The sequence below is a fragment of the Coregonus clupeaformis genome, chromosome 8, assembly GCF_020615455.1.
Source record: "Coregonus clupeaformis isolate EN_2021a chromosome 8, ASM2061545v1, whole genome shotgun sequence".
Classification (NCBI taxonomy): domain Eukaryota; kingdom Metazoa; phylum Chordata; class Actinopteri; order Salmoniformes; family Salmonidae; genus Coregonus; species Coregonus clupeaformis.
The window spans coordinates 51,190,394-51,211,912 of NC_059199.1; the positions used below are offsets into that span (position 1 = coordinate 51,190,394).

General features: G+C 44.0%; 1 protein-coding gene across 4 annotated transcripts; it reads right to left on the bottom strand.

Annotated features, from left to right (window-relative positions):
• Window positions 1–223: 223 nt before the first annotated feature.
• LOC121572553 (anillin-like) lies at window positions 224–18,915 on the bottom strand. Of its 4 annotated transcripts, none has more exons than XM_045222051.1 (24): window positions 18,716–18,914; window positions 16,920–17,073; window positions 16,003–16,476; window positions 15,472–15,833; window positions 14,836–15,220; window positions 14,391–14,641; window positions 14,114–14,221; window positions 13,809–13,983; window positions 13,380–13,585; window positions 13,027–13,181; window positions 7,102–7,249; window positions 6,500–6,635; window positions 6,141–6,320; window positions 5,627–5,753; window positions 5,463–5,511; window positions 5,310–5,363; window positions 4,709–4,741; window positions 4,394–4,412; window positions 4,039–4,151; window positions 3,641–3,694; window positions 3,200–3,286; window positions 2,866–2,973; window positions 2,442–2,614; window positions 224–2,064 (listed from the first exon to the last, which is right to left on the bottom strand). In XM_045222051.1, exons 1-24 carry the CDS (start codon window positions 18,731–18,733, stop codon window positions 1,950–1,952), a joined length of 3,684 nt encoding a protein of 1,227 aa, XP_045077986.1. In that variant the 5' UTR covers window positions 18,734–18,914; the 3' UTR covers window positions 224–1,949. The 4 variants fall into 4 exon arrangements, with proteins under 4 accessions (XP_045077986.1, XP_045077985.1, XP_045077987.1 ...); XM_045222050.1 differs by having other exon boundaries at window positions 14,836–15,223; XM_045222052.1 differs by lacking the exon at window positions 3,641–3,694 and having other exon boundaries at window positions 14,836–15,223; window positions 18,716–18,913.
• Window positions 18,916–21,519: the final 2,604 nt, after the last annotated feature.

Sequence of the window (21,519 nt, forward strand, 5' to 3'; positions counted from 1 at the left end):
GCCCTCTGAGGCCCACCCATGACTGCACCCCTGCCCAGATCTTTGTTCAGTGTAGATAGGTTTTGGAAAAGTCACTGTGTACAATTTAACACTGAATATCTGTTCAGTTTCTCACCCGTCATAGCCAATTTTATATTGACATGCTCTTCTACAGTCTAAAAACACAAAGTACCTTAAAGAACATGAAACTGCAACCCTAATCGGCTTGAAAGAAACCAGACTATTTTGGTTAAAGCTGGCATTTATTTAAGTCTCAGTTTCAGAAATACCAGTACATCGGAGGAATATTTGGAGTGCTTGTTGTTCCAATGAAAGGCCGACATTTAGACAGGACAGATCAGAGGATATAATAGAACTGCCAACATTTGGAGAAAGAACATTTTGTGCATTAATTCATGGGTAGATTAGGCATATTATCCCCCCAAAACATCCCCGTAAAAGCACACTCAGTCCTCAAAGCGCATGCTTAAAACATGGACTGAGAATAAGCTTTGCCGTTAATGAGAGTGTATAGCTATACTATAATGAGAATAGAAATCTGCCCATATAAAAAGGATTTGCAATAACCTCAACTGTCAAAGTTTACCATTACAGTATAATGGTGGTAAAACATACTCGTATCTGCTGACCTGTAACCATTTAAAACATGTACACAAAAATATAAAACATTTACATAAAAAAACAATATTAAGGTTTTTCTTGTTCGGTAGTCTCATTGACCGCCTAGAAGTTTCTACCCACAGTGCGCAACATGATAAATATAAAGATTAACTATAGCTTAGATTGCAAAGGGAATATATAAAGGGTATTGGAATGGAGAAGTGTGTGGCTAAATCTAAAAACCTCAGTGTTATGGTTGTTCAACAGTGCTTTGAATCATGCCATTCTCCCAATACTATGAAAAAGTGGAGCATTCACACGTATGCATATTGTGAGAAAATTCTGGTGCATCACCTTGGCACTGACGCAGATTATTCTAGAATTGGTTGTGACACATCAAGTTAAATATTTAATAAAACCGATTCAACCTATAAAGCCGTATAATATCTCGTCAGCAGGATGTATCATATTAGTAACAGCATAGAAAACTAAAATGCAACCATCTCAAAATTCTCTCAAATACGATTATGACCTCCCAACACTTTGGAAATGCATATAAAATACAGGGTCAGTATGGACTGTGTAAAAGCAACAGCAGCCCTTGTCAATACTGTAATATATACTAAAGTATGGCTTTATTGATATATCTCTCACACTCATAACTTAAACCAGGGATGGGCATCTTTGATGGGGGTGGTGGCCACAAAATCTGAACTCATCACGAGGGGCCACAGTAGCTTGCGGGTCTGCATACCACATCCATAACCACATGCAGCGACCTTGCGAGGAAAACATTTTAGCGGCCCTCGACAGCAGAGAGAAAATGTTTGTTAATTTCCAGCAATTCTACACATTTTGCCATGGGCGGAGAGAAATATTTGCAGTTAATATGATATGAGTGACTAACAAAATCAATGCCCCCCCAGACTGTAATTCGAGTATGATTACTCCAAGTTTAGATAGCTGGCTAGACTAACTTACCAACCAATCTAAAAAATGTTAGCTGACATGGGCTAATTGAGTGACTGTCAGTGACTGACAAGAGAAAAACAGCTGATTCACAACCAAATTACACCTTGTAGTGTCTACTATAATTCTCAACAGTAAGTTGAGACCCTGACTGAGTTGGGTGGGGGATTGATCCGCCAGTTGCCCACCCTGGACTTAAACTGTCTTGACTGTCCACTAAAGCACCTCTAAAAATACCATCCACCTGTAAATCTTATTCAATAACTTTCATACTGTATTGCACTTTAGTCATCGTAAGTGTCACTGATAGTGACAGTCCATATGAGAGACCCAGAGCCATGCAGGGTGTTAGCCCTCCAGTCTAGGCAGGGGTGCTGTGCTCACACAGGCCTGTAGCAGGAATCTGGCTGCCACATGCGCAAGTCCACTAGGATCTGGTTGAGCTTCTGCATCCACAGGTTCCTCTCGTCCTTGGTGTCGGCACACAGCCAGTTCCTGCAGGTACACGTAAAGAGTCATGCCATGCGTTTCAGTATACTGGACTGGAGACCCAAGTCCAATTCAGTTTCCTTCTTCCTGAAGTGTGCACTCGTTCACTACTCCCTGAAGGATTTGAAGGCATTGGATTGGTTTAAGAAATATGTTAACACTAGACACTGCCTACACCAATCCAATGGTTTTAAAACCTTTGAGGGGGGAGTAAATAAGTGCTCACTTCAGGGAGAAGAGTGCAAAAAATAGAAAACTTGGGCTCCAGTGCATTAAATGTAATAAAATCAGCAATCATACTTCATGACTGCAAACAATTGCTCCACACAAGGTATTTGCCTACAAAACACAGCGTACTATGGCAACTTCGACCAGTGACTTACTTGGTGACACACATTGTGTTTTTACACTGGCTGACGAGCGTCTCTCTGTCATTCTCTCGCTGAGGCCGGACAGTGATCAGCTCAAAGGTGTTGGGCCGGGCACAGAACTCCCTGTTGGCTGGCTCCACCTTACGACTGGTGCAGTTGGCCAAGTTGATGCGACCCATTGGGTTCTAGAAAGACGTGGATCCGTCCAGAGAAATTGATTAACAATTAAAATACATAAAAAGCTACTCTAATCGGAGGAAACATGAATTGGCATACTGGTACATTAAAACTATCAAGAATTAACACAAAGACTGAAGTCTCATTTCCACTGGAGTCCTATGGTATTGCAAAATGAGGCTCACAGGGCTTATTATTCAAGACTAAAGGTTCCAATAATAGTGATCGAAGGCAGGTTGGCTTCCACGTCCTCTCTTACCTTGCGTTTCTCATCATCAGGGTAGGTCCAGTAGGAGATACAGTATCCTGACAGGACACACCATCTCCTGTGCCACGCTCCGAACCCACTCACATCCTCAAACATCGTCTGAAAAACAGAAGGATGTTGATTAGGCTATTGAACCCGCTTGTGTAATAAACCTTGACTGAGACATGAAGACGTGAATGCCTAGGCTTTGTCTCTACTTCTGCTTGCTCTTTGTGGTCTAAGCAGGGTTCCTGTAAACAATTGCTGTGTAAAAAGGGATTTATAAATACATTGATAGGCTTTAGCTCAGCGCAGGGGACACAGTTCAAAGACAGTGTGTACTCACCAAGAAGCCTCTCTCCTCCACCAAGGAGCCCACCTCACACTGCATCTTCAGGTAGATGTGTCCCTCCAAGGGGCACAGGAAAGGCACCTACAGATTACACAGGACATGTTGTAACACAGGCCTCAGCTGAAAGACTACCAACACCTCCACAAAACGCTTCCATCGGGTGACAGGACAGATTGTGTTAATCAGGCTTTAGACTGAAACGCAAGACTTGTCTTCTCGTAGGGAAGATTACATTGGATGGATGGTGAGATACATTAACTGTGCAACATACAAAAGATATCCAGGACAACTTATTTTCCTTACGACAATACCAACCAACTTGTAGATTGAGGTTAGAAATGTTAGTTGGTGCCACAACAGAACCACATTATCTTATCACAAACCACCACACACAAATCCCAAAATATTAAAAGTGGTTGTGGATCAATTAGCAACCTTGCTGTGAAACATGTCTCTGAGAAGCTCTCTCTCAATGCCTTCATATTTGATCTAAAAGAGAGAAACAAGGAGTGTGAGTGAATACGTGTCAGAGGCTGGTAGGTAGCACGCAGACCGTGCAGGTGGGAGAACAAAGAACACTGTCAGATTGGGAGGCCTGTCTCCCTGCTCTGGCCAACTATCAGTTCTAAACTCTACAAATGTTACCCCCTCCCCTATGATTACCCTGGACATTAGCTGGCATTGTGTGCAGAGATACAGCCAAAGTGGAAATAGAGGGTGAATTCAGGATATAATGGAAGTTAATGCATTGTACAACAGTGAAAGCAAAATGGAGTTAGAACATTTCAATAAAGTTTTTTTTTTTTTATGTAACAAAAGTCTTCAGATTTTACCTTCTCCAATGAGAACTTGTTTTTCCCAATAGAGGCTAGCATTAGCTTGTGAGACCCGACCAGGACAAAGTTACTGGTGCGGACTGCATTTGGGCCCCCAGGACTGGCCACCACTGCAAAGAGCATTAGGAGGATGTTTTAGCAATTTGTTTGTAATTTAAGCAGACATCATCATCATCATCCAGAGACTTGCAACATTAATAAGTCAGTTCAACTTAAGTAGGTGAGACAGAACCACACATCACAATAACTGCAAGTAAAACCTTCATAAAAATATCCACTAGCAGCAGAGTTATTTAAACAAGCACCGCAAGACATCAGGGTCCAAATTCATCAACCGAAGAAGTATCCTTACCTGGAGTCAGACTGCTCTTCTACAGGGGCAAATAGAGAGAGCGAGAGAAGTTAGAAAGAGGAGGCATGTTTAGAATCATTTTCAAGATCGCTGACTGTGCATACAACATATATATTTTTAATTTTTTTGTGACAGCATAACCTACACAGTAACAGAATATTACTATAATGCATTCACTGATGCAATTCTACATTTTCCATGAGGCAATCATTCCTACCAATCCCCCTGAACAGATACGGTAAGTGTTCAAACATTCTGCATATGACCACAAGGCAGTACTATCTGTATTAGAGGTTGGTAAGATTGAAAGCTTACAGTAATGGCGAGGAACCTCTTGGGAGTGATGGCCTAGAAAGAGAAACAGTGATTCAGTTTCAGTAGAGGTTACGTCGGGACACAGACAAGTGAATGAATGGTTAACTCAAATCACTGACTAAGCCAACTATGCCATTGTGAGCTGTGAACAAAGCCTTCCATCCTACAACAAGGGACCTTTCACCATGTGTTGGAATGAAAAGAAGTGGAGCCTGAAAGCCTAATGTGTGTGATGGCAGCAGTAGGCCCAGGGCCTGGTAGGCCTAGTGTTAGCTGTGTTCTACTACCGAGTAGTAACATTACAGTACACCCACACCAAAAGGTGAGTAGGGTTTTAAAATCAGTCCATACCGACAAGCACAACTCAAGGGCCTCATGAACATGCCTCCGGAGCATCTGAACACACACCATCTCATCTTAGAGACGGGACGTTGTTTGAAAATAGCTCTAAATGCAATGCTCTAAATGCATATTCTGATGCACAGCAATCGCAGTGTATTCAAGCAGAAACTAGCTGCCAAGATACAAGACTATGCTCAGTTCCAACATTCAATAAACTGATTTGTAGTTTGTTTTGGCACATTTGAGAAAATCTAACTACCTTTGACTTGCTGGGCTTCTTCCTCTTGTCAGGGTTCAACTCACGCTTCTGCACCTGAAGAAATAAACATGGTTAGAGTAATATCTCAGCTCAAAGAAGTCAGTCCTCCTCAAACAATAACATCTGCATTTGCCAAAAGCAGCAAGAACTCACCAGGCAGTAAACCTCAATATCAATTGCAAAGTCGTTAGAGACATCAGGCCTAAAATGGAAGACAGACAGAGAAAGGCATTAGAACATGTATGGGGAATGACATGCATGCATGACAGTGGTTCTATTCTACAGAATTTCAGAGAGAGAATCTGTAATTAACTGACATGGTGAACTTGGTAGAGAAGGTGATTGCGTCTCCACTGATAGCGCTACGTGTGCTGGCCAGGGGAGTAGCAACTGTATTCTCAGCTCCAGCACGGATCATGATGAAGAAGTAATGGCTGGACGACTCTGGAATAAACACAGATATAAAGTGGAAAACGTAATGACTTCAGTCTAACACACTATACATGTAGCTCAGTTGGTAGAGCATGGCGCTTGCAACGCCAGGGTTGTGGGTTCGTTTCCCACGGGGGGCCAGTATGAAAATGTATGCACTCACTAACTGTAAGTCGCTCTGGATAAGACCGTCTGCTAAATGACTAAAATGTAAACGTATATTACAATTGGATTGAGAAATGTACATTTGTATCTTGTTTTTGACAGTACAATGTGGGAAACAGGAGTTCAATAGAACTTTGTCCCCGAAAGGCAATTTGGTCGCAGGCACATTACACACTACAAAACATTAGTAAAAAAAAAGAAGAGATAATCAAGTAACAATTGTTGGGTCTCTACCTGGATTGTTAGCAGTGGAGCAGACAAAGTCAGCTTTGAGGGGCAGTCGTAGCTCCAGGAGGGAGATGGATCCCTTGGAGGCTGTAACCCCCATGTCCCCACCCTGCCTCCTCCTCTGACCACTAGGACCCTCTCCCTTCAGACGGTCTAGCTCCACCTTCAGAGCCCCCCGCTTCTCCGCTGGAGGGAGACAAGAAAAATACATGTAGAGAAAAGACTGAAGAAAACAATGCAATGTTTATGCGAAATGCATGTCAATAATCTCAAGATATCACAGCCGGTCCCCAAGGGGTATGGCGCAAATTGGGATTGGCGGTCAGTGTGTGCACCCATGTTGTCGAGGTGGAAGAGAAACTTACTGGCTATAAGCAGCAGCCTCTCAGCCTCTGCCTCCACCTGCGAGCCTTTCCCATGCTCCTCATCCGTACAGCAGTTCAGAGCTTGGCTGGCCTGGCTGATCACGGTCTGCTGCAGGTTCATCTCATTGGTCAGAACCTACAAGGAATCAGAAAGAAGACATCACTGGTCACATGGAATGAGGAAATCAACATCAGTGGTCAGAAGAACCTACATGGAATGAGGGGGAAAGAGGTAATATCTTTTGCACTCAGAGCACTTACACTTGATTCTATGAAGTCTGGTTTTTGTAGAGTCTGAGATATTATACCCTCTACTACTACTAGATCCCTTACTATTCCTAACAGTATGACAGGGTCACCTCTGAAGTAAGTTGTTCTTCTTCTGGCATTGTGTTACCGAGCCAGCTTCTATCCAGAGCGACTGTCAGTCTGCACAGTATGGGGCCATTCGTTCGCTGTCAGCGCGGTGTGTTATAGGGACCATTGTCCGTTTTTACATGTGGAATCAGTTTGCAAATTACAGCCGGCACTCTGTTCAGAGGTGCTAAGTACTCTCGGCCGACAGACGCTCAACAATCCTACCGGTCTGTCCGTGCCTTTACCTTCATCTTCTGTTTGATGCTGGTGTGTCCTTGGCTCCTGGGTTCCTCTGCTGCTCTACGAGACATATCCTCCTTCCTCACGATGACCTGCTTCACACGAGGCCTCTCCGTACTATCCTTGATCCTGGTCGACCTGTACGCATCAATACTAGAAGAGAAAGGAAAACATGTTATTGCGGGAGTAGCGAAATGCTTGTATGGAAAGAGTGAACATGGAGGGATGCTTTGCTTCCGTAAAAAAAATGAGTATCAAAATGGTGTTAATTGGATACAAGGGTCTGGATGAACTAAGAAAATAGTTAGAGGTTGTATCTAGTGATGGGGGTGGGGGAAATCGATAGTTACATATGGCAATATTATTTTTGGACGATATTACATCAATATTTCAGTCCAAGTATCGATTTGAAGAGAGAAATATTAAAACAAATTTGCTACTGTAGGTAGCGCTAGTAGGCTGTACCTGCGGCAAAACGCCTGTATTTTATCCTATAGCTTGTTCTCCAGCTTCTTTTTAAATAGTGAGCCAACATGTTCAATGCTTTTATTTCAGACTGATGAAAACGAGTTCTCATGCTCTCTTGTCTCTCCGCAGCAGACATAGTGAGCAGTATGTTTGGAACATCAAATCGCAATACATATAGAATCGTGAGTATCGCAATACTATCGATTCATATTAGCACCTAAGTATCGTGAACTAGTTGCATCTTGAACTCAGTGAAACTAAATGTCAAATAGAAAAGTTGTTGGTGTATCAGTTGAAGGGGTGAAGCTCAGCCAGTTACATTACAGATACCATGAATTCAGTAAGGCACCAGTTTGGGTATGTGGCTTTACCTGGTTAGTGGCTGATAGCCAGCATGCCAGCATAGTGGAGTCTGCCAATAGCACAGTCAGTGTAGTCAGCTCAGTTATCCCCATTGAGACCGTGTCTGTGCGTCGATCTAGGTTGAGCAAAACTAAACATGGCAGTGTTTGCCTTAGCAATCTCAATGGAATAAAGACCTCCTCCAGTCCTGTCATTATTGAAAGAGATTGTGATATCTCACATCTCAAAATATGGCTACTTAATGTTAGATCCCTCACTTCCAAGGCAGTTATGGTCAATGAACTAATCACTGATCATAATCTTGATGTGATTGGCCTGACTGAAACATGGCTTAAGCCTGATGAATTTACTGTGTTAAATGAGGCCTCTCCTCCTAGTTACACTAGTGACCACATCCCCTGTGCATACCGCAAAGGCGGAGGTGTTGCTAACATTTACGATAGCAAATTTCAATTTCCCCCCCAAAAAAAAATTACTGCATTTTCGTCTTCTGAGCTTCTAGTCATGAAATCTATGCAGCCTACTCAATCACTTTTTATAGCTACTGTTTACAGGCCTCCTGGGCCGTATTCAGAGTTCCTCACTGAGTTCCCGGAATTCCTATTGGACCTTGTAGTCATGGCAGATATTCTAATTTTGGGTGACTTTAATATTCACATGGAAAAGTCCACAGACCACTCCAAAAAGCTTACGTAGCCATCATCGACTCAGTAGGTTTTGTCCAACATGTCTCCGGACCTACTCATTGCCACAGTCATACCCGGGATCTAGTTTTGTCCCATGGAATAAATAGTGGCTCAAAATGTTTTTCCTCATAATCCTGGACTATCGGACCACCATCTTATTACATTTACATTTTATCAAATTATCTGTCAGACGCTCAACCAAGGACATCAAAGGCTAGTGTATAAATATCTCGATATAAATATTTCTAGATGCCCTTCCGTGTGAATCGACCTCACAACCCTGGCCGTTGCAAAATCAGTTATCGACTGAGCTAAATTTAAGCCTTGCATCCCAATACCCTGGAGACGCAGTGGCACCCCTAAAAACAAAAAACATTTGGCACAAGAAACTAGCTCCCTGGTATACAGAAAATACCCGAGCCCTGAAGCAAGCTTCCAGACAATTGGAACGGAAATGGCTTTCCACCAAACTGGAAGTCTTCCTACTAGCTTGGAAATACAGTACAGTGCAATATCGAAGAGCCCTCACTGCTGCTCGATCATCCTATTTTTCCCAACCTAATTGAGAAGAATAAGAACAATCAAACATGTATATTTGATACTGTCGCAAAGCTAACTAAAAAGCAGCATTCCCCAAGAGAGGATGCCTTTCACTTCAGCAGTGATGAATTCATGAACTTCTTCGACGAAAAGATCATGATCATTAGAAAGCAAATTACAGACTCCTCTTTGAATCTGCGTATTTCTCCAAAGCTCAGTTGTCCTGAGTCTGCACAAAACTGCCAGGACCTAGGATCAATGGAGACACTCAAGTTTTTTAATCCTATATCGACACATTCATGAAAATAGTCATTGCCTCAACCTTCAAGCTGCATACTGGACCCTATTCCAACTAAACTACTGAAAGAGCTGCTTCCTGTGCTTGGCCCTCCTATGTTGAACATAATAAATGGCTTCCACTGGATGTGTAACACTCACTAAAAGTGGCAGTAATAAAGCCTCTCTTGAAAAGCCAAAACTTGACCCAGAAATGTAAAACACTATCGGCCTATATCAAGTCTCCCATTCCTCCAATTTTTTGAAAAAGCTGTTGTGCAGCAACTCACTGCCTTCCTGAAGACAAATAATGTTTACGAAACACTTTAGTCTGGTTTTAGACCCCATCATAGCACTGAGACTGCACTCGTGAAGGTGGTAAATTACCTTTTAAATGGCGTCAGACCAAGGCTCTGCATCTGTCCTCGTGCTCCTAGACCTTACGCTTTGAACACACCGACTGAGTCATTGCGCAAAATAGTATGCAGCATCATCTAGATGTGGGCAACAAAAGTTCAACATTCACCTTCTGCTACCGTTTCTGTCAACTGTACGCATACAGTTTGCCGCATACATTTAATAAATCCAACGTATGCACCACACACACACAACGCACTGCAACTGCCCCTGCAACGCAATGCTGCAAGGCAAACACAGCTTTCCATTGGAAATTAATGTACTTCTGGTGTACCAAAACGCAATGACGCAGTCGGTGTGTTCGAAGCGTAAGTGCTGCTTTTGACACCATCAATCAACACATTCTTTTGGAGAGATTGGAAACCTTAATTTTCTACATGGACAAGTTCTTGCCTAGTTTAGATCTTATCTGTCGAAAAGATTCAGTTAGTCTCTGTGGATGGTTTGTCCTCTGACAAATCAACTGTAAGTTTCGGTGTTCCTCAAGGTTCCGTTTTTGGACCACTATTGTTTTCACTATACATTTTACCTCTTGGTGATGTCATTTGGAAACAATGTTAACTTTCATTGGTATGCGGACGACACGCAGCTGTACATTGATGAAACATGTTGAAGCCCCAGCATTGCCTACCCTGGAAGCCTGTGTTTCAGACATAAGGAAGTGGATGGCGGAAAATGCGTTACTTTTAAACTCGGACAAAACAGAGATGCTAGTTTTAGGTCACAAGAAACAGAGATCTTTTGTTGGATCTGACAATTAATCTTGATGAGTCTCCCAAAAAAAAAAACTGAAGGACCTTGGTCGTTACTCTGGAGCCTGATCCCTCTTTTGACGAACATATCAAGAACATTTAAAGGACAGCTTTTTCCATCTTCATAACATTGCAAAAATCAGAAACTTAACTCAAAAAGCTAATCCATGCTTTTGTCACTTCTAGATTAGACTACCGCAATGCTCTACTCTCCGGCTAAAGCACTAAATAAACTTCAGTTAGTGCTAAACACGGCTGCTAGAATCTTGACTAGAACCCCAGAAAATTATCATATTACTCCAGTGCTAGGTTTTACTGCTAACCTACAAAGCATTACATGGGCTTGCTCCTACCCATCTCTCCGATTTGGTCCTGCCGTACATACCTACACGTACGCTACGGTCACAAGACACAGGCCTCATTGTCCCTAGAATTTCTAAGCAAACAGCTGGAGGCAGGGCTTCCTCCTATAGAGCTCCATTTTTATGGAATGGTCTGCCTATCCATGTGAGAGAGACTCGGTCTCGACCTTTAAGTCTTTACTGAAGACTCATCTCTTCAGTAGGTCCTATGATTGAGTGTAGTCTGGCCCAGGGGTGCGAAGGTGAACGGACTGGAGCGGCGAACCGCCCTTGCTGTCTCTGCCTGGCCGGTTCCCATCTCTCCATTGGGATTATCTGCCTCTGACCCTATTAAGGGTGCTGAGTCACACGCTTACTGGTGCTTTCCATGCAGTCTCCAGGAGGGGTGCGTCACTTGAGTGGGTTGAGTCACTTACGTGATCTTCCTGTTCGGTTTGTCGCCACCTCGGGCTCGTGTAGTGGAGGAGATCATCGTGGGCTATACTCAGCCTTGTCTCAGGGTAGTAGGTTGGTGGTCTGTTGATATCCCTCTGGTGGTGTGGGGGCTGTGCTTTGGCAAAGTGGGTGGGGTTATATCCTGCCTGGTTGGCCCTGTCCGGACAGGGCCACAGCGTCTCCCGACCCCCTGTCTCAGCCTCCAGTATCTATGCTGCAATAGTCTATGTGCCGGGGGGCTAGGGTCAGTCTGTTATATCTGGTGTTATTCTCCTGTCTTATCCGGTGTGAATTTAAGTATGCTCCCTCTAATTCTTTATTTCCCCCTCCCGGAGGACCTGAGCCCTAGGACCATGCCTCAGGACTACCTGGCCTGATGACTCCTTGCTGTCCCCAGTCCACCTGGTCATGCTGCTGCTCCAGTTTCAACTCTCCTGCCTGCGGCTATGGAACCCTGACCTGTTCACCGGACGTGCTACCTTGTCCCAGACCTACTGTTTTCAACTCTCTCTCTCTACTGCACCTGCTATTTCAACCTCTAAATGTCCGGCTATGAAAAGCCAAGTGACATTTACTCCTGATGTACTGACCTGTTGCAACCCCTACAACCACTGTGATTATTATTTGACCCTGCTGGTCATCTATGAACTTTTGAACATCTTGGAGAAAAATCTGGCCTTAATGGCCATGTACTGTTATAATCTCCACCCAGCACATGGTCATGCTCTACAACATTCGCAGAGTACGACCCTGCCTTACACAGGAAGCGGCACAGGTCCTAATCCAGGGACTTGTCATCTCCCGTCTGGATTACTGCAACTCGCTGTTGGCTGGGCTCCCTGCCTGTGCCATTAAACCCCTACAACTCATCCAGAACGCCGCAGCCCTTCTGGTGTTCAACCTTCCCAAGTTCTCTCACGCCACCCCGCTCCTCCGCACACTCCACTGGCTTCCAGTTGAAGCTCGCATCTGCTACAAGACCATGGTGCTTGCCTACGGAGCTGTGAGGGGAACGGCACCTCCGTACCTTCAGGCTCTGATCAGTCCCTACACCCAAACGAGGGCATTGCGTTCATCTACCTCTGGCCTGCTGGCCCCCCTACCTCTGCGGAAGCACAGTTCCCGCTCAGCCCAGTCAAAACGGTTCGCTGCTCTGGCACCCCAATGGTGGAACAAGCTCCCTCACGACGCCAGGACAGCGGAGTCACTCACCACCTTCTGGAGACACTTGAAACCCCCCCTCTTTAAGGAATACCTGGGATAGTATAAAGTAATCCTTCTACCCACCCTTACCTAACGCCCCCCCCAAAAATAGATATATAAAAAATATTGTAAAGTGGTTGTCCCACTGGCTATCATAAGGTGAATGCACCAATTTGTAAGTCGCTCTGGATAAGAGCGTCTGCTAAATGACGAAAATGTAAATGTAAGCACAGCCAGAAGGGGACTGGCGACCCCTCAGAGCCTGGTTCCTCTAGGTTTCTGCCTTTCTAGGGAGTTTTTCCTAGCCACCGTGCTTCTACATCTGCATTGCTTGCTGTTTGGGGTTTTAGGCTGGGTTTCTGTATAGCACTTTGTGACATCTGCTGATGTAAAAAGGGCTTTATAAATCAATTTGATTGATTGGTTACCTGTAGGGCAGGTTGTGGCCATCATGTTCGTCTGTCTCTTCTAGGCTGTCTGATGACCCGGCCCGGAGCATGTGAGCCCTCTGGAACTTACTGGGTCTGGAAACACTGTCAGGAGTCTGGCTCTTAGCGTTGAACGAACTGGCTGGGGTTGACGTCTGGGTAGGGATATACATGAAAAAGTAATTAGGTTGGCCCAAAAAAAATACAATTGGCCATAACATTATATCTAGTCAATGGGCGCAAATAATATATGACAAGCTTGCATTAAAACGCAGTTGTACATCCAAGACATTAAATGGCTGAAATATTTTTGTATGCTTGTAGTTTTTTTCCAGCTTTGCGCTGTAACTGACCATCATCTTCCTCACTGGGCTCTTGACCACAGCAGCCACAGTCTCAGAGAAGGGGGCCAGGATGGACATAGAGGAAATGTTCAATGTCTCTTCCTCCTCACCACTCTGCACCTCGCTCTGGTCATGGACCCCGTCAAAGATCCCGTTGATCACATCAGAGTTGATGGACTGGTCCACATTCACCTCTATCTCATGACTCTCTTCGTCTGCAGTGAGAATCGTGAGTGGAATATTATTTAGTGACGCCATCAGTATAAACGTAGATTTTAAGGATGACTGCTCTAATTAATTTTTTTGTTGACTGAAACATTAGGACATTAAAACGCTGTAACTTGCATCTGATTCAAGCGTCCGAAGACTTATTTTTATGATCAGTGTACTCATAGAAATCCAAGTTGGTATGATCAAGTAGTATACTATGTACAGTACCTGATTCCTCCACTGAGAATTCTACTCGCTTCACAGGGCTAGAGGTTGGGGTGGTGGCAGCAGGTACATTGGGTTTCTTGGGTGCTGCATTCAGGCTATCCAGAGGGGAAGCTGTTGGCTCAGCATCAGGCTGGGAGACAACAGGCCGTCTCTCCCCAGGCTGCTCAATCAGATCCTGAGAAAAATTACTACAGGCTCATTTAACATTTCCTTCCTAACTGCTTTGCAGTCGTCCATCATACAACAGTCTGCACATATGAAGTTTGGTCCAACCGTGGTCAAAATAAATATACTTCACCACCAACCTTGGCCTCTGTGTTTCTCTTGGCGTCTGCCTCTTCATCCTTGTTCTTCCAAATGTTGTTCCCTTTCTGGAAGCGGTTACGAATATGAGCCAGTTCCGACTCACGCTCCTGCGATAAAGAACAAGAAAATTACGATTTTTCATCAATTTGTCAACATTCTGGTCACAAAAAAAATGTCATAATACATGTGTGTAATACTTTTATTTTCAAAAGAGCTATTTATAACAAAAATAAATGCCAAAGTGCTGTACAAAGGCAAAACTAAGACTGTACGTACCAGTTTCTGTTTCTGCGCGAGGTCAGCGGTGGTGGTGTTGGCAACCTGGGCAGCTCTCAGCGTCTCCTGCACCAGCCTGGTGTTGGGGGTCCCAGACTGGCTCACCACAGGGGTACGACCAGCAAGGCCTGCCCCAGACGGGTTCACTACGGTCGGGGTACGAGCGGCAGCTCCATGGCTGGTATCAGCGGAACTCAGGCCGGAGCGCTCCTGGCACCTCTCCCCAAAACGCTCCATGAACGACTTGACACCTGTTGGAAACAGACAAATATTTAGAAACTCTTGGGAGAACAATGGAAGAGGACTTACACATGTTTGAAACACAGCAATGGACAAATGAGCAGAGACTGCGTATTAAAACATCTGCTATTCCAGAACAATCTAATAAGATGTAAATTTTAGCGTAGGAAATACAAAGCTAAATTGAATGCTCATTCTCGCTCACCTGGAGTTCCAGTTGCTCCTGTGACGCCTCTCTGCTGCAGGGGAGTGGCCGGGGAAGTCTCATTGGTGAACCTCTCCCTGGTCTGCAGGACAGAGGGCCCAGTGTTAGAGGGCTTGGTGGGGAGCTCGGGATTCTTGGGGCTAGCATTGACCTCCAGGGCTCGGGACAGGGCCTGGTTCTTCAGAGGGCTCTGAGGCACAGGTGAGGCTGAGGAGGGAGCACCTTTCTGGGGGCTGGGGGTGAAGGCTGAGGCTCTCCCCTGGTAACTCCTCTGGAGACTGGATACAGGAGAGGGGAGACCTCTGCCTGTCTGTCGAGCTGGTCTGGCTTCAGGTACTTCAGTCTTCTGTGGGCTGGGGGGAACCGCTTTGGTGGAGTTGAAAGGCTGCTGAAGAAATGCAAGAGAGAAATTATTAACCAAACTATTCAGAAAATCGCAAAAAGTATTGTGCATGTGCGATGACACAACTATTTAAAATAAGTTGTTACTGCACATCGCTTTCTTGCAAAGCATCACCACTTCGTATCTTAATCTTCTCTATAGAATCAGTCTCTCCCATGCATGGACATATTACTCACACAACAGTTATGTACATCATGATTAATAACTAAGCCAACTGTCACATTATGACTCACCTGGTTGGAGTCCAGAACAGGCTTGCTGTTTGATGTCTGACTCATTTGTGTCCGGTCTGCAGCAGCAGAGATGGGTTTGGCTCCAGCACCAGCCTCTCTCCTCCAAGCAGGGGTGACGGTACTGAAACTACCAGGCTTCCCTTGTGCATTGTCTCTGCTGCGAGGGGCCACATGGCCGAGGTCGTCCTCCCAGGACCCAATGCTGGCAGCGAGGTTGGCCAGTCGACCCTTCCGGCCCATGGGGGCTTCTGAGGACGCAGCAGCAGGGACGGGTGCGGGGATCGGGGCCGCAGCCTGCCTTAGTTGGGTCTGGCTCTTTACTGGGGACAGAGCTGCTGGGATGTCTGGAACCTCAGAGGTACCTTAAAGGGAAAAACATACACATTCATTTTTGTCAGCCAAAAGCAAATATGTTTTTAATATGATTGTTGTAGTCCCATTCCAAACTCATATTAGAAGTTGTGTAAACGTTTTGGTTTTCGGGTGATCTATAAAGGTTAAGCAGGTGCTACATGTACAAATGAAATTGACCTTCAGCGTCCCAGTACTGCCTCTGTTCAGCCAGTCTGGCCAGGCGAGACTTCATGGCAGCAGGGGTAGAGGAGGTGGGAGCCTCCCTCTGCTCTTCTCTGTTCCTCTGAAGAACCGGGCTAGCAGGGACCACCTCCACATTCCTGGTCCTCTGTGGCTGTGGAGCAGCACTCACAGCTACCTTCTCTGGTTCTGGGGCAGGGCGTGCTACCTCCCTGGACTTGACCTGCTCTGGGACAAGCTGTGCTGCCACCATGGGCTCTGGTTCAGGAACGGGAGCGCGGACAGCCACCCTCTCCAGAGAAGAGCGGATGCTGGCTGGGCCTGTTGGGGGCTTCCGGTCAGTCTGGGGGTCTGTCAGAGTGTGAGGAGTCATCGAAGGCTCCCTGTTCTCCTCACCAATAATGGTGGGCTGACCAAGTTCACCTGAACGACTCCGCTTTGAGGGAGAGGGCTTGGTGGACGGGTGGGGGGCTAGGGGGGTCAAGTGAGAAAGACCATGAGTTAAGTTTACACACTGGGAGATTTCCAATCCGCAAAATGAATTTAAATATTTGCCTTGAGTATCATATTAAAGCTCACAAATATACATACGATCTGAAACATCACCATTTTGTCTATATTTGAATACAGCATAGGGAAAGCTGCAGCCCTAGACCCATTCCTCTGATTTGATTTGAACAGATCATTCTCAGTGAGCCGTTACAAAGGTCAAGCTTCCTGTATGGAAAGCTATGCATGTGCAGGAAGTTCAACCACCTCCTAAAGGCTAATGGAGCCACCTACAGTTTAAATTAAAATAATTCCCATCAATGCAATACTTACTATCGCAGCCAGAGGGAACACTGGGGTAGCAAATAAAATGAATTTGAGAAATGATGATGTATCACATTGAGAATAAATGTGTAAGATCATACCTTTTTCGATGACAGCCTCTGTGACCAGGCTGTTGCGGGTCTCAGCCAGAGGCTCCCTAGCTCGCTTGGCCATCTGTCTGTTAGCAGCAGTGGGCCTCTCTGCCATCTTCTTCTGCAGGTTCTCCCTGCGAGCACGGGTCCTCTCCAGGAGTTTCTGAACAGGCAAAAATACACTATTACAAAATACAACACATTTCCATTTAAAAGCACTGTCTGCACCAATTCTTGTTTTTCTCTTATAATTTAAATTAATCTAATAAGAACATAACTCAGGAGTAGCCTGACTTACCATCTGTACAGCACTGACTAGCACAGATAAAAGTGACATACTGAGGGACATTCCACACCACTGTAAACTTAAGTTAGTGACATTTCAGTACATTTTCCTTTTCTGCTTTATTGCACCCATAGTGAACAGTGGATGGCGGGGGTCTATGGTTTTAGAATAGTGAAAATGTTTTAGTCCATGTCACAGGGTCAAGAAAAACTACTTGTTCTGGGGGAGATAAAAGGCTGCAGTTGTCTCTAAACTCCTTCTCCCTGGCCTCTTCTCCCATCTGTTCTCATATGTACACCAAAACCCTAGCTGGCCTCCCAGTCAAAGGCAAACAGTCCTGAGGCATGATTTATTGACCTGGGCAAGAGCCCTGGCTGATACAGTGCAAGACTCAACACATTCCTGACTGTTTCAGTTGCCTGAGAATCTCTCATCCAGCCAGGCTGTGTGGAAAACTTGTTACAAAGTGTGTGTCATTCCTTAAGAATGAGCCACTCCTGACTGTTGCAGCTACTGGATTTGAAATCTCCCGGGCATTTCTATTGGTTGGAATGGAAATTTGAGGGATTTTGTATACTGCTGCCTGCCACTGTTTTTTCTATATCCGAATTGTCATGAAACACACTTAGTTCCAAACTGGAGTGATTTAAAAATAATAATAATAAATTATCCACTCACTCCTGGCACATTTGATCAAATTGATAAAGTTGACAAGAGTGCATCAGAAAGGGAAATTGACAGACAACTGCTGTATGGAAATGAAGGAGGAAAACACTTATTCCTGTATTCATACTATTCTCTTCGTCATACTGTAGTTTTGACTAACGAATCCATTATTCGTTTGATTCTCAGATTCCTCTCTCCCTGCTCGCACGTTAGGGGAGGGGCTGAGTTTTTTTGACAAGATGACAATCTGACTGCCTTATGCAGGCATGCAATTTTAGAACAGTATTATGAAGATGAAAGGTAGCTAGCTAACTTCAGCTATAAAATGATATACGGTATGGAAGGTGTCGGGGTTTAGATGTCGCTTCTATAATATTTCACTTGGCTATCTAACGTTAGCTAGCAACGTTTCCAACAACTTTCAGTTGACGTTAGGATTATACATTTGAATAAAGCCAAAGTTAGCAACCTAGCAACACTAGTTAGTTAAGATATTTAAATTCACATTTGTTGAAGAACAAGTTGAGGTAGTTACTAGTTACCTAGCTATGGGATACAACGTCTGGATTCTGTATTAGTTTGACTCCAACCAATACACAGACTTCCGCTGTTGTGTCCCAAAGTTACTACCAGCTAGCTAGCAACCGTAACCAGCTAACTTAAACACTAGCTAATAAGTTAATGTGACCAAATATGGGCTTTACAGTGACTATCAAACACGTTTACCATCTTCATGCACTGCAACAAGAAACAATGTTTTGTTGGCTAACGCGTTACCTTAGCTGGCCATGGCAGCTACCTTAGCTAGCTGTTACCCGTAACTTGCTAGCTTAGAAACAAACTGTGCACTCACCTCGGTAAACGGATCCATTGCGATAAGAGTTTATCTTTGTTAAAATCTATTGACTTAGCAATATTGAATAATCGTCGTTTATCTATCCTAATTCACCAAACGCGGACAGCTTCTCAGCCGTCGTTTCTCCAGACGCCTCGATTCGTTCCTCCTTTTCTTTAACAAACAGATCAGTTCAACATTTGAATTTCAGTGCTGTGTTCAATGCGCAGACTCCGACGGTTGGAATCACGCGACAGCCAATAATAAACACGATGGGCGTAGACAGACGCAGTCTAGCCAATCAGATTCAAGTTTCTTTCTTTCTCTCTCTCTCGCTGTCTCTCAATTCAATTCAATTCAATTCAATTCAATTCAATAACAACTCAAGGGCTTTATTGGCATGGGAAACGTATGTTAACATTGCCAAAGCAAGTGAAGTAGATAGTAAACAAAGGTGAAATAAACAATAAATATTAACAGGAAACATTACACTCAGAAGTTCCAAAAGAATAAAGTCATTTCAAATGTCATATTATGTATATATACAGTGTTGTAACAATGTGCAAATAGTTAAAGTACAAATGGGAAAATAAATAAACATAAATATGGGTTGCAAATAGTTAAAGTACAAAAGGGATTGTATTTACAATGGTGTTTGTTCTTCACTGGTTGCCCTTTTCTTGTGGCAACAGGTCACAAATCTTGCTGCTGTGATGGCACACTGTGGTATTTCACCCAGTAGATAAGGGAGTTTATCAAAATTGGGTTTTGAATTCTTTGTGGATCTCTGTAATCTGAGGGAAATATGTGTCTCTAATATGGTAATACATTTGGCAGGAGGTTAGGAAGTGCATCTCAGTTTCCACCTCATTTTGTGGGCAGTGTGCACATAGCCTGTCTTCTCTTGAGAGCCAGGTCTGCCTATGGTGGCCTTTCTCAATAGCAATGCTCACTGAGTCTGTACATAGTCAAAGCTTTCCTTAAGTTTGGGTCAGTCACAGTGGTCAGGTATTCTGCCACTGTGTACTCTCTGTTTAGGGCCAAATAACATTCTAGTTTGCTCAGTTTTTTGGTTAATTCTTTCCAATGTGTCAAATCAAATCAAATCAAATCGTATTAGCCACATGCGCCGAATACAACAGGTGCAGACATTACAGTGAAATGCTTACTTACAGCCCTTAACCAACAGTGCATTTATTTTTAATAAAAAAGTAAAATAAAACAACAACAAAAAAGTGTTGAGAAAAAAAGAGCAGAAGTAAAATAAAATAACAGTAGGGAGGCTATATATACAGGGGGGTACCGGTGCAGAGTCAATGTGCGGGGGCACCGGCTAGTTGAGGTAGTTGAAGTAATTATCTTTTTGTTTTCTCATGATTTGGTTGGGTCTAATTGTGTTGTTGTCCTGGGGCTCTGTGGGGTCTGTTTGTGTTTGTGAACAGAGCCCCAGGACCAGCTTACTCTTCTCCAAGTTCATCTCTCTGTAGGTGATGGCTTTGTTATGGAAGGTTTGGACATTGCTTCCTTTTAAGTGGTTATAGAATTTAACGGCTCTTTTCTGGATTTTGATAATTAGCGGGTATAGGCCTAATTCTGCTCTGCATGCATTATTTTGTGTTTTTCGTTGTACACAGAGGACATTTTTGCAGAATTCTGCATGCAGAGTCTCAATTTGGTGTTTGTCCCTTTTTGTGAATTCTTGATTGGTGAGCGGACCCCAGACCTCACAACCATAAAGGGAAATGGGTTCTATAACTGATTCAAGTATTTTTAGCCAGATCGTAATTGGTATGTCCAATTTTATGTTCCTTTTGATGGCATAGAAGACCCTTCTTGCCTTGTCTCTCAGATCGTTCACAGCTTTGTGGAAGTTACCTGTGGCGCTGATGCTTAGGCCGAGGTACAGTATGTATTGTTTTTTGTGTGCTCTAGGGCAACGGTGTCTAGATGGAATTTGTATTTGTGGTCCTGGCAACTGGACCTTTTTTGGAACACCATTATTTTTGTCTTACAGAGATTTACTGTCAGGGCCCAGGTCTGAAAGGATCTGTGCAGAAGAGCTAGGTGCTGCTGTATGCCCTCCTTGGTTGGTGACAGAAGCACCAGATCATAAGCAAACAGTAGACATTTGACTTCAGATTCTAGTAGGGTGAGGCCGGGTGCTGCAAACTGTTCTAGTGCCCTCGCCAATTCGTTGATATAAATGTTGAAGAGGGTGGGGCTTAAACTGCATCACTGTCTCACCCCACGGCCCTTTGGAAAGAAATGTGTGTGTTTTTTGCCAATTTTAACCGCACACTTGTTGTTTGTGTACATGGATTTTATTATGTTTTTCCCCCAACCCCACTTTCCATCAATTTGTATAGCCGACCCTCATACCAAATTGAGTCAAAAGCTTTTTTGAAATCAACAAAGCATGAGAAGACTTTGCCTTTGTTTTTGTTTGTTTGTTTGTCAATTAGGGTGTGCAGGGTGAATACGTGGTCTGTCGTACGGTAATTTGGTAAAAACACAATTTGACATTTGCTCACTACATTGTTTTCACTGAGGAAATGAACTAGTCTGCTGTTAATGATAATGCAGAGGATTTTCCCAAGGTTGCTGTTAACGCATATCACACGGTAGTTATTGGGGTCAAATTTGTCTCCACTTTTGTGGATTGGGGTGATCAGTTCTTGGTTCCAAATATTGGGGAAGAAGCCAGAGCTAAGGATGATGTTAAAGAGTTTAAGTATAGTCAATTGTTATTTGATCATTTCATTGAGGATACCATCAACACCACAGGCCTTTTTGGGTTGGAGGGTTTGTATTTTGTCCTGTAG

Excerpts from the sequence above, each read along its gene's own strand:
- LOC121572553 (XM_045222050.1), bottom strand. Across the intron at positions 16,477-16,919 it reads AGAGGCTGTCATCGAAAAAG|CCCCCCACCCGTCCACCAAG; the intron begins GTATGATCTTAC and ends TGACCCCCCTAG. Across the intron at positions 14,642-14,835 it reads AGGAGCAACTGGAACTCCAG|GTGTCAAGTCGTTCATGGAG; the intron begins GTGAGCGAGAAT and ends TGTTTCCAACAG.